Source organism: Porites lutea, chromosome 2, assembly GCF_958299795.1.
Source record: "Porites lutea chromosome 2, jaPorLute2.1, whole genome shotgun sequence".
Lineage (NCBI taxonomy): Eukaryota > Metazoa > Cnidaria > Anthozoa > Scleractinia > Poritidae > Porites > Porites lutea.
The window spans coordinates 19,132,527-19,147,359 of record NC_133202.1 but is presented as its reverse complement, the minus strand read 5'-3'; the positions used below and the strand labels follow the sequence as shown (position 1 = coordinate 19,147,359).

The 14,833-nt window shown below is 41.7% G+C and overlaps 1 protein-coding gene and 1 pseudogene across 1 annotated transcript in view; one reads left to right on the top strand and one right to left on the bottom strand.

Moving 5' to 3' along the window:
• The window catches only part of LOC140927963 (pseudouridylate synthase RPUSD2-like), a 122,835-nt gene that overhangs the window by 42,970 nt on the left and 65,032 nt on the right, over positions 1-14,833 (bottom strand). The window contains exon 10 of the mRNA XM_073377669.1: positions 8,939-9,075. Within this exon, the coding sequence (XP_073233770.1) occupies positions 8,939-9,075 (137 nt within the window). The remainder of the gene's footprint in view (positions 1-8,938; positions 9,076-14,833) is intronic.
• On the top strand, positions 9,548-12,082 carry LOC140927561 (uncharacterized; annotated as a pseudogene).

The window sequence follows — 14,833 nt, the reverse complement described above, 5'->3', positions numbered from 1 at the left end:
GAAAAGAGGATGGACGCACGCATCAAGAGCGATCAAGAGATGGCCGACCATGTTGTTATGTTTTTGTTTTGCCTGGCCATTATCAAAATAGTTGTCCACGACGGAACAACCGTGAACGTGACTGAACGCCGGTGCCCAGGTACGCGCTGCCTGCTCCTGATAACTACACATAATATTCAAGTGGCTCTCAAGCACGACAGTAAGCCTTACCACCGCCGCCACATCAGAGCCGAATAGCTGCCTTTCAGGACAGTACTCCAACCTCTTCCAGTCATCTGGAGTTGCCTATATACGACTCTCCCAATTATGACTCCGTTGATTTGGATTCTTAGTATGATGATGCCGTACCAGAAGCCACGACTAACAATTACTTTAACAGTCACCACGAACAGAGTTCACAAGACTTTAATGACGATGACTTCTATGGAGAGAGGGATTATTGTTATGATTATGAACCAGAAACTGAGCCGAGCAATAATGTAGACGAGTTAGATGGAGCATATGAAGAAACACTGCCAACAAGTGTCTCTACCTTGGTCGATAATTTACACAGTACAGTAACCACTGACCAGCTGTTATTGCCTCCTTTTCCGTTTCAAGATCCCTGTCCTTCTTCGTGGCCACCCGAAGCGGCTGGTTTGTTACTTGAAGGAACACGGGCTGTGCCTAACCCGATGACTGAGTTGCCGCTTGCCAACTTTGGGAAAAATCCTGAACAGCCTCAACAAGGACCAATACTGAGTGCCACACCTCAATTAGATGCAGGTATGAGTAGCTTGCCGCCATTTACTGATAAAGTAGACCAGTTAGCAGACAGCCTTAAGATGGGAACTGAATTTGATCCATCTGTACAGGCCACTAATCCAGTGCCGACTGCAACAGCCATACGTAGTAAGACTGCTGACACTACACCCAGCTGATCATGAGCCAAAGGCAGAACCAGCCATGACCCACCCGCCAGTAACCGTTGATATCTTGCCACCCCCATATCCAGGTGACGTTGGAGTGGATCCGATTCAGTATTTTGGGCTTAATTATCCCAAACCAGAGTTAGCAGGTTACAATAAAGTAGCTCTTAGGATGGCTCAGCCACCACAGACCAAAGACGTGAAGCAGAAGTCAACAGCCACTGCTTATAGTACCCTGAACGCTGATAACCACGTTACAGGAGATTCCAGCCGATCTCGCTATGGAGACCTTCCCACAGAAAACCCAACCGTTGTACATTCTAGGGAGAAGACAGTTTGGGCTCAAAATGTCAGAGAAATGGTTACAATTCAGGCCAGTAAACAAGTGAAACCCTTAACCAATCAGGAAACAGACAGAACAACCAAGTTAGAACAGAACTACCATGTAGCTTCCAAAGCAATACCAAGTGACCAATTAAGTTTCCCTTGCCGAGATTGGACAGTCAAATCCTGATATTGGACAACCGGGTACTAACTGCTCCCTACGAGCGACTCATTCTCAGCTTCATAAAGATTACCAGCAAGAAATTAAGGATGAGCTTACAAAAGTTATAAAGGATATGGAAGGAAATCTGTTGAACAAGATTACAATTTTGGAACGACGCTTGGGAGGATACTTAAGACACAGTAAGGTACAACCATGGAAAAGGACCTGCTTTCACTGTGGAATGGTTGGCCACAGTCAGATCAACTGCCCCCATCGTAGTTGCCAACAAGTGTCCTATAATCATAAAGCATGTCACAAGCCTGAGCGAAACCCGCATCAAACCACTACGTTACAGCTGGCATACACAGCCAGAGACAAACCTTGTTGCCAAGATTCAGGAGAGGAACCATATGACGTCAACCACAACTCGACAAAAGTTGGAGTTATCCTGAACCAACCAAAGGAAGTACTAAAATTGGGCGGCCTAAACTCAGTTGCAGCAAACAGCTTCAAGCCAACAAGTTCCAAGATACCCAATGTGCCACCCGACTGCACAAATGTTTTAAATTCCCAGGAACAAGAGAAACCTAAGTACCAGCAGAATACCCTTATTTCTCCTCGTCAAACGCCTGGTGAAAGAAACCGCAAGAAACAAGTCGCCATAAGTTGTACAGAAAAGTATCCGCCTCAAAAGTTGACCAAGAAAAAGATTTTAACAGACACTGACAGTGAAGAACTTAAGGACAGCAACATGATGATAACCGGCGATATAGCAGGTCAGACCGTTAATTTTCTTTTGGATACCGGTGCTTGTGCCTCCATTATTGACGAGAAGCTACTAAACAAGATTTATGATCAAGGAGCAACAATATTGACAAATGGATCGGTTCCGTTTGTCCAGGCAATCACGGGACAAAAAGTACCGTTGTTGGGAAAAGTCGAAATTCCTGTCAAAATCAATGGTGTTCTTTATCCCAGCTGTTTTCAAGTGGTACAGGGTCCTTGTCATGAAGCAATACTTGGTCTAGATTTCTTGCAAGCATACGGTACAGTAATAGATTTCAAGAACAAACGTCTGAAGCTAGAAGATACTTCGTTGCACTTCAAGGAAATGTCAAGAGCAACTGATGAATGTATTATCCCCACATACGCTCTCAGGTTTAGGAGAAATCCACGTTCAGCGACTTTCCAAGCATCGCAGTCCAGCAAGACGCCCACTGTTAGCAAAAACGTGGTGAAGCTTCAGAAGACAGGCAAATCATCAACATTGCAGCTCAAGATTCCATTTATGTTCGAGAAGTTTATTTCCTGGTTCATGCTACTAGTGGTCATTCACCTGTGTTTTGCTTCACAAGCTCATAATTTACCTCAAGTGCAACCAACAACTCAAAAGCTCCACAACATGCACGACTATCGCCAGCCTGTAGAGAAAGAATTGTTTCCATTTCCTAAAAATGATGGCAGATTGACAACCGAAACTTACACCCATAATTGACATCAACCAGTGTCTTCCACAAAGTTCAAGTACAATTTTCCGCTGCTGAATGATGACCCTCTCGACAACTTAATACCAAACGATCTCACCAGTAATGACAATAGCCATCCACTAACGGAGAGAACGACTTTAAGAAGAGGAAATAGTTAGTGTGTAATTTCTAAGAGTCCAAGAGAATAACAAATACACCGTTGAGTAATACAGAATAAATTAAGATAAGTCCGTCCAAGCCAGAGAGAAGGCTCGAACAAGAAGAAACATAATAAGGAGTTAAAATAAACAGAATCGAAGAATCGAGAATTGAGAAGTACTACATCAGAGTTTCAGGTAACCTTAAGTGTGAGAGTTTTAAGCTAAGAAACGAGCGTTTGAAACGTATATAATTACCATTTAGTAGTTTCAGTGAGTAAGAATGCACGTAAGTAACTGCCCTCAAAAGGCGCATATTTTGAGGTACGTTAATCTTTATATAGATCAGCTTTTATTTTCATTGAACCCCCAACGCACTCTCTTTGGCGTTGTGTTCGCTTGCTCTACGCGTGATGACTCTTGCTCTCTGCTGTTCACCTTCTCTTTGCTCTCTGCTTAAAACCTGTCGTCTACACGCTAAAATCTCTCTGCTTTTGTTTGTTGACATAATAACTTTCGTAAGTTTGCTAAGTTGCTTTGAAATTTCTCTTTTCAAAACCAGTTGCGCGATATAATTGCGCAACGTTGCGCCATGCGATTTCCCGCCAAAAAAACTCTACTTTCCCCTACCCCAAAAAGTCTATGCGCTCTACTTTCCACTACCCGGAAAGTCCGTACGGACGGACGTACGCTGACGTCATAACCAAAATTTCTCGGACGGATAGTTTACCAAATTATCTTAGATATGGTGCTCCGCTCGCGCGCGCAAGGAGCTCCGCTATAAATTTAAAAATATTTTACGATGTAGAAAGGAAAATATCAGCAAACGAGTACAATTCTGATATGTTATTTGCATAATGTATTCTAAATACAGTGGACTCCCAAGAACTCGAACCCTCGCTAACTCGAACCAAAGTCGATTTCTCTTGGATTTCCTTCATACATTAACTGTAATTTGACCCTCGGTAACTCGAATCTCCTGCTAACTTGAAGTAATTTGTGTTTTCCTTCAGACAATCTAAATATTTTTACCCTCAATAACTCGAACCATGTGTGAAACAAGTCAAAAATAAAAAAACAGTGAACTGAAGTCCGAAAAATTGACATTATTTTATAAACAAAAGAGTTCTTTGACTATACTTTTATGTCACTCCAGCTCAAAGTTAGCGTCTATCCCTGTATATCAATCAAGCTTTGATGACCAATGTAGGGGATTAATTTGTGTTTTCCCAATTTGTATATTTTTTTACCCTCGATAACTCGAACCATGTTTTAAAGAACAGTATCAATTCTTTGCCTTTACTTTTGTCACTCCCGTGCAAAGATAGCGTCCATCCCTGTATATTAATCAAGCTTTGGTGATCAAAGTATCAATCTGTCTCTTGCCGGCCTTCAAGTGAAGTGCGCATGATACTTGTATTCCCTCCCCATCCACTTGCTTACTTTCTTGATTCCGGTCATTTGCTTTGAACTCTCGATAACTCAAACTGTTTTCAATTTTTCTAGAGGGTTTGAGTTGTAGGGAGTCAGCTGTACTACAATTTACCGCTAAATCAAAATCCACTTTTCTATTTGTATTCTCCAAATCACCCTAAATCCCGGTAACTACCCAAAGAGATATAATAACCGAACATTATCTGAATACCAGTCTGGTATCCTAGCAAACGCTCCTAAAATAAACCGATTATTTTGAAGTTCATTTGCCCCCAACAACTGCTAATTGACCCCAGGGTAAATTGACACATGCAAGTCAAGTTAGTTTTATGCGTCAATTTGAGCTCATTTGAAGGCAAAAACCGACAAGGTTCTTTTTATATGTTCCTGTTTTAATAAAATTGAAATTATTTTCTTTCAAAGGAGAGGCCCTTTAATGGATAATTTCTGCTCTTGTAGATTGGAGTATGTGTAGAAGGCCTAAATGTAACAAGACGCTATGGAGTGTACACTATGGGGTCGTGGTTGTGGAACTGATTAATTGTAAATGCAGAGGAATAGTATGAAATGATATATGGTGAGAGTCAAGTGTTAATTTGTGAAATTATGGGATTTAGGGATATTCTGAAAAGAGCAACATCCAAGAGGCCTACCTGGCAAAAACTAGCATTTCAGGGCAAATTGTCTCTGAGATATTAGCCCGTTATGCTCTGATGACTCCATTAGAAATCGTTCTAAATTTAACTTGGGTCTAAACGTTTAGACCCAAGTCAAATATGAGGTTACTGGCGGTGAGTAACGAGTCTAACAAAACAAACAGTGAAAGAAGAATTCTCAATTTTTTTTACATCAGGCTTCAAAAACAGCATAACAGTCTCATGTACTGATTAAAGGTATGCAAGGCATGGGTAACGAGTCAATTACCTTGAACATGGAGTTGGCTAAAACTCAATGTTACGAGCTCGAATGTTTTGAGGATAATTAATCACTGCACGGCCTATCAACATGATGTTGGATTAATACAAGGAAGTTTAATACCAAAGAAACGATGTCTTTACAGAGCTTTGAAACACAGCATCCACCAACACAAACTTGACTTGAACTTAAGTAAAAATAAATAACCTCTACCAATACAATAACAAACTCTCACTCGAACTTCAAATATCTTATGGCCCCCGCCAACTTGTAAATGCAGAACTTGAAAGTCGACCTTTATCACACTTGACTAAACACAGCACTCTAGCTCGTGGGAAAAAACTTAGTTCGTCAAAACAACTCGCTTGGAACTTGTACACCGTTTCTCATAAGGTTCTAGAAAATACTAAACAGACGAAAAGTAGTACCTTTTCGACATATTTTATGATTTCAGTAACTGATGCAAATCTGCTGACTCATGCTGAAATGTAAACATACCCTAATTAGTTATTTATGAATGGTCCAAAAAACGTTCACAGCAATTTTACTATGTAACACTAACAAAGACAAAACCTCTTTGTGCAGCAGTTTTGAACTTCAAATTCATCATTAAACAGTTTGAAAGGAGAGCGCACTCCTGAAATGTTTTTCGACACTCAAAGAGAAATTTTGTGTCTCTGCACGACCATGTAATATCCTCTATTTATTCCTTGACTAAATTAAAGACTAAACTCGAAGTGATCTGAAGATATCTGGAAGTAATTCTAGTCTTATTTCATGAAATATAGCCAAAACGTCACGAACTTGCGCGCCCAATCTTGCTCGAAACTAGTGCATAATTTCATAGCTATTTTTTATGTCCCAAACTACCTTGGTCGCAGTAGCGCAATCATCTAATCCCTCAACTTAGAGTCTCCTCTGATCTGACGCAGACGGGTCACACAGGTGCGTCGTTTTAAACCCCCGGAAAGCTAGAATAATTTTTTCTTCCTCGAATAAGCTAAAGAATAAATGAAAGAAATCGAGGTGATCTTGAGATATCTCGAACTAATTTGGCTCTCACTTCGTCAAATAGTCGAATAAAACATAAAACCTACAGACTTTGCGTGCCCAATCTTGTCCCCAAAAAAGCAACTTGGGGGACATTCCAGAGCGTCGTGAATCCTTTACTTCACGCTCCGCTAAAGTAATAAATGACCCTAAATGTAGTAAAGTCCTACATGTAATAACATTTTGTCCTAAATGTAATAAACTCTTAAGAGTGAAAACATTAGGCCTTAAATGTTTTAACACGTTTATATGCGCCGTCCCCGAATAAGCACCGCGGCCCTAATATAATCAAATAAAAGACCTTAATTCTGTTAGGTTAATACAGAAAGTACACTGGAAGCTCTTGTAAGCGGACACGAAAAAGGTGTTAACAACTTGGGCTGGCTGCTTAAGGGAATGTAAAAGTACAGTGTGTGTAACGGAGTTGAGACAACGATTCTCTGCATAACTCGTTTAATGCCACGGAAATAGTCTGCAATTGACGTCTACAATCCATCCTATCCTGTGCGCTGTAGCGCACAGCATTGACATGTTGTCACCTAAATGATTTTTAAAGCTTCAGGAAGGAAAGGTTTGTTATAGCACACAGTTGACAAAGAAATGTCCGCACCAGCGAGGTAGACTATCCATGAGAATCATTTGATTGGGCAAGAAACAAGTGTCCTTTGTCAGCGTAAATGGGTGACCGTATTAAGCGGGTTGAGGTCGGCATTTATTTTATTGTTGGACGCGAACGTATTTGCACAGTGGGAGCTCTCCTAACAGACACTCATAAATTAATTATCCTCTTTCCGTCAATTTTCAAAAGTTTAAAGATTTACGCAAAATTTGTTTACGAGCAAAAATACATAAGTTAGTTTTCATCATTCGATCATTGCTTGTAGCTATTGATTGTGTGGCTGATAAATCGAAACTTGAATGAAAGCTGCCTTTTTTTAATGAAAAACATACTCTTTTGTCCTTGACTTAATACCCAGAACGCTGGAAATCGCATTTCAGGGCTTTGAAATTTCAAAATATTCTGGGGAAGCACGCCCCTAGATCCCCCTAGAAAAAGGGGACTAACGGTCCCTTGTTGATACCCTTGATACCCTTGTTGGTCCCTTGTCGGATACTCTTTTCAAACCTGCTCCAGGGGTTTCCATGTAAAACGAAGTAGCCAACAGCCCTCATGACATTTCCTACTGATAATTTGGATTTCAGGATACTTTGCGCCCTTCTAAAGTATTCAGTCTGAATATTCCCCTACTACTTCATGCTTTATTTCAACTAGCACTCCTGGATACTTGTAGGTTTATCGTTCCTCAAGAGCTCTTATTTCTTGAGAATCCGACAGACGTATTTCATCACTCTAACAAAATTTCCCTCTTTACATGACTAAAAGTGCACATTTTGATGTCCCAAAGTCCATTTCAATAACTTATCTTTACTGAATATCCTCACGGTCTGAACAAGTTGGTCAAGTTCACATTTGTTTCTTTTCCATAAAGTTTAAGCTCATCCATGTTCAGTAAGCGATTGGTGTCAGTTCCTACTCTCTATCATTTCTCTGATATTTGTTGCGATTCCAAACAGTTCCAGACAACACAGTATCCAAGAGTGTGCTATCATGTTGAATGCTTTTTTATAATCAATCCATGACATCTATGATAACCAATCAGCATCCTTGCTGTGTTCTATGGTTTCACCCTATAAACTGCTCCAGAATGTTACATAGTCATTGGCATCTGATGCGGGGTCTTTTCCTCTATCTTTTCCGTCAAGCTCCTCAAACAAACGCCTTGACGTCGAATATCCTTGTCTACTGTAACAAATGAGCCACTGACGGCAAGCAAAGTGGGAAACCATGCCTGGTCTTTATTGAAATTAATTATCAGGATAATTAAATTGTCACTTTCAACGGTGCGACTAAGGGTTTTGAGTTTTGACGGTAACCAGATTTCAGCAAAGCAAAAAGAAAATGCAAAAGACATGTTTTTGAAGTTGAGTGGCATTGCGATCGTAATAAAATTACTGCCTGAACAACCTTCACTGTCATGTCTTGGATGCATTTAATTAACCCCATCGCCCGTCAAAAGAGTAAAGCAACATTCACTGGATGCTACTTTATTACAGTTTGGAACTTTTCTCCATAATCACAACAGATTATTCAGAATGTGTACCAACTCCCCAACCCATTAGCGACAAAGTATCAGTGCGCACATTTCAAATGCTTTTTTCAGACTTCTCTCTATAATCACTATAGACTAGTTGGAATGTGTACTAACTCTCCAACCCATTAGCGACAGAGTGCCAGTGTGCATAATTCAAATGTTTTTTTTTTGAGGACTGTTTTAACAGTCCATGTTTTATAAAAAGAAAACTCACGTGGAATAATTGTTAGTAAGCTCTACGTTCAACACTCTCAACGAGCTAAACTTGAGAGAACTATTATTTTTAATAACTATAAGCTTTGAATGGGAGTCGCAATATCTCACTCGTTAAAATGAAACCTCTTCATGAGTGGTAAAAACTACTTACATTTAACAACACTTGACTTTCCATTAAAGTGTATCCTTGTAAAGACAGTCCTGCATGGTTTTCCATTTGCAGATACTCGGCAAATACCAATCTTGTGAGACTCAACCATGATTGGCTCCTGGCAATCGACTATTTCACTAAAAAGCAATAGTACAAGAAATAAGGTAATCATCAGACTGAACGCGTTCTTTGTAATTGAACCAACAATGGCAACAACCTAAGTAACTTGGTTAACGGGGATTGATCCCTGACCTTTGTGATGATGGGACGTAATGATATATCCATTGAGCTAACTCTGGAAGAGTAGGCCAGTGCGATTGATTTTTTCTCTCATCAAAACGCTGTTGCCATACTCTTTCAATAAATTGTATCACGTGTGTTTCATGTCAACTTAGGCGACTAGTGGTCCGCGGTTCTTTACCATAGTTCCAGGCCATCACATGTGTAAAATTATTCATGTTTGAAATCTTGCCACTCGCACTCACGGTTGTATTAAAGCACGTTCGTTGTTACCTTACGCGTTCTAATCGAACCTACAATATAGTGTCAGGAGTTAAAAGTCATTGAGCAATTGCTGAATCAAGCCCTCAAAGAAATTTCCCGCTCGTTGAATCCAAGATGGCGGAACTCGCTGGTTTACCGATCCCAACCATGGACTGGCATTCGCCGGACGCTCCACAAGCATTCAAGAAATTCAAGGCTCGATGTGAACTTTACTTTTCTGGTCCACTAAAAGAGGAATCAGAGGAAGAGCAAGTAAGTTGTCTTCTTATCTGGTCGGGAGATGATGGCATCGAATTGGTCTCCACATGGAACTTGACTGCTGATGAAAGAAAGAAACTTAGCACCTACTGGACGCGCTTTGAGAGCTACCTATCGCCAAAGAGCAATTTTAAACTTGCAAGGTACAAACTCCGAACCTTAAAGCAAGAGCAAGATGAGACGGTTGATTCCTATGTGAAGAAAATTCGAATCCTTGTGGGAGAGTGTCAGTTTACGAGTCCCGATGAACACATCATCGATACGCTTATTTCGGTTCTAATTCGAGGCGTACACAAACTAAGCTTCTGGAAAAGGACACCACACTTACCCTTGACACCGCTTTGGATATTGTAAGGACAGAAGAAGTCCCAAGCAATCAAATCAAGGGGATTGCAACTGATAATTCTACTCGAATTGATGCTCTTAAGCGTGGCCAGGCTCCTTCTAATGCAGCAAATACACCCAGCAAACCCTGTGGCCCCATCATTTGTTTATGTGGATGCTGTGGTTCTGAACTTAATATTTCTCAGCGATCCTTGTGTCCAGCAGTTGGATCAATTTGTGGTGCATGTGGTAAGGAAAATCATCGGAGGAAAGTTTATCGCTCATCAACGCCTTACAGGAAACAGAAAAATGCAAGGGGAGGTTCCAAGCATTCCAAGTCCTCTAAAGGGAAGCGTGGTCTGGAGAAGCATTTGCATAACCTGGAGACTCATGATGAAGCCCAAGTTGACAATGGAGCTTCTCTAGCAGAACAGCTGTATTTCCACACCCTGTTAATTGATGAGGTTACAAAAAATGATACTCAAGCCTTCTTGAAGGTGGAAGTCGAGGCTGATCAGCAGAAGAAACCACTTCTGTGCAAGGTTGACACTGGTGCCGAGGGAAACGTCATTTCTCTAAATTCCTATAAGTCTCTATGCCAAGCTCGCCATGTAATCCTAATGGTATTTCTGTTAACTTGGCATCATCCAGTACTACCATAGTTGCAACTGGAGAACATCCAGTTGATCATCATGGCATTTGTCATCTCAAACTACCTCATGGAAGTTCCTGTAAATCCTACCCGTTCCATGTTGTTGATGCAGATGGTCCAACTATCTTAGGCCTACCTACCTGTACAGATTTAAACCTGATAACCATGAACTTTAGTATGACAAGCCACAAGAAAGAGTACAAACCAAGTGCTGTCCAGCAGCCCATTTGCAATCAAGACCCAGTGGCCAAGAAGGAGATCCTCAAACAGTATGGTAATTGCTTTGAGGGCGTCGGTTGCTTTCAAGGTGAATTTCAAATTACAGTCGATGCTGCAGTTCCTCCAGTTGTGCATCCTCCTCGCAGTGTCCTGGAAGCCCTCAAGGAACCCTTGAGGAAGGAACTTGATTCTCTTGTCACGCAAGGAATCCTAGCAAAAGTTAGCGAGCCAACTGACTGGGTCAACTCCCTGGTTTGTGTCACTAAAAGCAATGGTGCATTATGGCTTTGTTTAGATCCTAAGGACCTGAGCCGCGGCATTAAGAGGCCTCATTATCTTACGCCCACACTTGAGGATATCTTGCCTAATCTAAGCAGTGCAAGATATTTCTCAACCCTTGATGCTCGAAGCGGTTACTGGAACATTGAGCTGGATCAAGAAAGTTCGCTGTGTAATTCGCCTTTTGGAAGGTACAGGTTTCTGTGTTTACCTTTCGGGTTAATCTGTACTCAAGACATTTTCCAAAGGAAGGTGGATGAAACCTTTGAAGATTTACCCGGTGTCACTGGAATTGCAGACGACATTGTTGTGTATGGATATGATGACCGCGATCATGATAAGAATCTAAGTGCTGTCCTGCAACATGCCCGTGAGACTGGCCTTCGTAGTGCAAGTTCAAGTGTGCCCGTATTCTATTCTTTGGTCACATAATCAGTGCCAATGGTCTGCAGCCTGACCCACGGAAGATTGAGTCCGTACTGTCCATGGATCCTTCAACTAGCCTCACAAGCTTACAGACATTTCTTGCGATGGTTCAGTTTTTGAGCCATTCCATTCCTAGTTTGGCCTCCACAGCAGCTCACCTCTGGAGCCTCACCAAGAAGACAAGTGAATTTGTCTGGAGCCCTGAACATCGCTCTGCAGTAGACCGTATCAAGAAAGTGATCAAAACCCCTACTTCCCTGCAGTGCTTTGACAGTACCCAGCCAGTCACCATTCAGGTGGATGCCTCCCAGAGAGGTATTGGTGCAGTCCTACTGCAAGCTAATGGCCCTGTGGATTTCGCAAGCAAGTTGATGTCCGAAGTTCAGAGTCGGTACTCCAATACAGAGAGAGAAATGTTAGCTGTCCTGTTTGGTCTGGTGAAGTTTCATTATTATGCCTATGGCCGACCCGTTGTGCCGTAGTCTGACCACAAACCTCTTGGGGTCATCTTCAAAAAGCACCTGTCAAGTGCACCACCTCATCTTGCGAGAATGTTGCTACGCATACAGAAGTATGATGTGCAAATTAAATACCTTCCTGGAAAGGATATACCTGTTGCTGATGCTCTGTCAAGGATCAGCTCCTGCCCTGGTGAAGGTGTACAAGGGCTAGATACATCCGTTCACGAAGTACATCTTCACCTCAATGCTAGCCCAACAAGGGTGTTCCAGATTCAGGAAGAAACTGCTAAAGATTCAACCCTGGCAAACCTGCGTGAAGTCATCATGCGTGGATGGCCTTATAGAAGATCTGATTACCCTGCTGCTCTTCTTGCCTACTGGAACTATCGCGATGAGCTGACTGTAGCAGATGGCATGATCCTGAAAGGCACACGTATCATCATCCCTGAGTCATTAAAGCCTGCTGTTCTCAAGCAACTACACTATGCCCAACAAGGGGCTGAGAAATGTAAGCTCAGAGCAAAGGGGTCTGTGTTCTGGGCAAACATTAACCAAGACATTGATGAGTTAGTAATAACCTGCTCTCCGTGCCAGCATCACCAGAAGCTGAATACAAAGGAGCCCTTGCTACCTCATTATTTTCCTCCAAAAGCATGGCATAAATTAGGCTCTGATATCTTTTTCTGGAACCAAACTGACTACTTGTTAGTGGTTGATTATTACAGCAAGTTTCCTCTGGTAAAAAAGCTTGCCAACACCCAGTCATCGACAGTTATTGCTCACCTGAAGCCTGTCTTCGAAGAACATGGTATCCCCAGTACGTTTGTGACAGACAATGGTCCCCAGTACTCCTCTGTTGCCACACGTATGGGTTTACTCATGTCACCTCCAGCCCCTTGTATCCTCAGTCCAATGGCTTGAGTGAGAGGACAGTGCAGACAGTGAAAAATGTTCTACAAAAGTGCAAGGAATCTGGCCAGGACCCTCACTTGGCCATGCTTTGTCTTCGTAGCACCCCACTGTCTCATGACTTACCATCACCTGCCGAGCTTCTGAATGGCCGGGTGTATCAGACAAACCTTCCAGCAGTCTCTACGCGTTCCTCTTCTAATGGGGACGTTAATGTCAAACCCCAACTCAGACAGGATAAGCAGAAGGCACAGTATGATAAAACAGCCAAACAGCCACTTCAACCACTATTTGCAGAAGACCGTGTACGCATCCATAACCCTGCCAACAACAGATCGGAACCAGGTGTGGTTCACTGTGTGGCTGATGCCCCCCGGTCTTACATGGTGGCTAATATCACTGGTGGAGTACTTAGAAGAAACCGTCGCCACCTACGAAGGACTGATGAGCCCTTTGAACTCCCAGTTCCTTCAAATGAAGTCCCTGAGGATATTCCAATTGGTGACTCACGTTCTGAAGAGCTCGTGACAAGTAGTTCCTCTGCATCACCTGACAGTGCTAGTGTTGCCTCTTCCCCCGCTGGTGAAACAGACACTCCTCTTTTTACAGTTCTTCCTCCTCTGCGCAGATCCACTAGGAGAGTTAAAGCTCCACAGAGACTGAACTTATGCTTGCGTGCATTGTTTAGTTTTCTTTCTTTATTAGGAACTTGAACAGTTCTACATTAGCAAAGCATCTAGTTTTCTATCTTTTCCTCAAAAGGAGGGGGATATAGTATTATTGACTGGTCTGCGGTTTTCGACCATACTTCCAGGCCATCACGTGTGTAAATTTATTCATATTAGAAATCTTGTCACTCGCACTCACGGTTGTATTAAAAGCAAGTTCGTTGTTCCCCTACGCGTTCTAATCAAACCTACAATAACTACTTATGGACGTCTTCTTTAGATAGTTAATTATTTTTCAAGGAGTTTCATTAAGAATTGCAGGAGCAGGGGAATAGTGTGAAGTAAGAGGAGAATATTTTGAAAGAGCATGAAAATGAGCTTGGAAATTTTGCGTTTTCAACCCTGCTGAGACGGCTTTTCCCATTGTCTAATAGCCAATTTTATTTCTCGTAGCTGCTGAACAAAAAACACTGCACACCTCTACATGGTTCCAAAACATTTTTTATTCGAATTAACGGGACCTATTGTTATATTATGATCGAGTTCTAACCCGGTTACACACTGCTAGAGTTGTGACATGTGTCTCTATCTTATTAAATACCAAACATACCAAAGAGTGGAAATACAATAATTCTCAATATGCTTTAACTTTAATTCCCTCCTTTGTCGGTGACACATGTGCTTGCGCTAGATTTAACACACTTAAACAAATTCGCTCTCAGGAAAAACTTTGCATGTTCGATTTAATTCTTGGTTTTCACATGACGTCACCAAAATTCAAACTAAGAAACTATCGCTTCTTCTGAGTTTCTATTTTCATGTGATATTAGAGCACCTTAAAACCTTTATACAAAAGGGTTCTTTGTTTTGCGATACAGGACGGTTGAATTTCAAGGCTTTTGCGTGACGCGGCATTTGGCTGGCGGCCGGGAAAGCTCTTAAAAGGGTTAAAAACATTACGGATTTTTGGAGATTTTGCTATCTAAACATTCCTTGTCTTAGAATAAATATTGCTTTAAACTTTGAGTTCCTCAAGTGAGGAATTCACGCATAAGTAGGAAAATTCAAAAACAGATGTTTCTGTTGGTTTGCGGCAGCCATATTTGTGCCCCTGAAAGGGACACAAACATGGCGTCTCCATACAAAGCTTTATAAATTTGGGAAAACGTTTTTCCAAATATCTCGCATATGAACT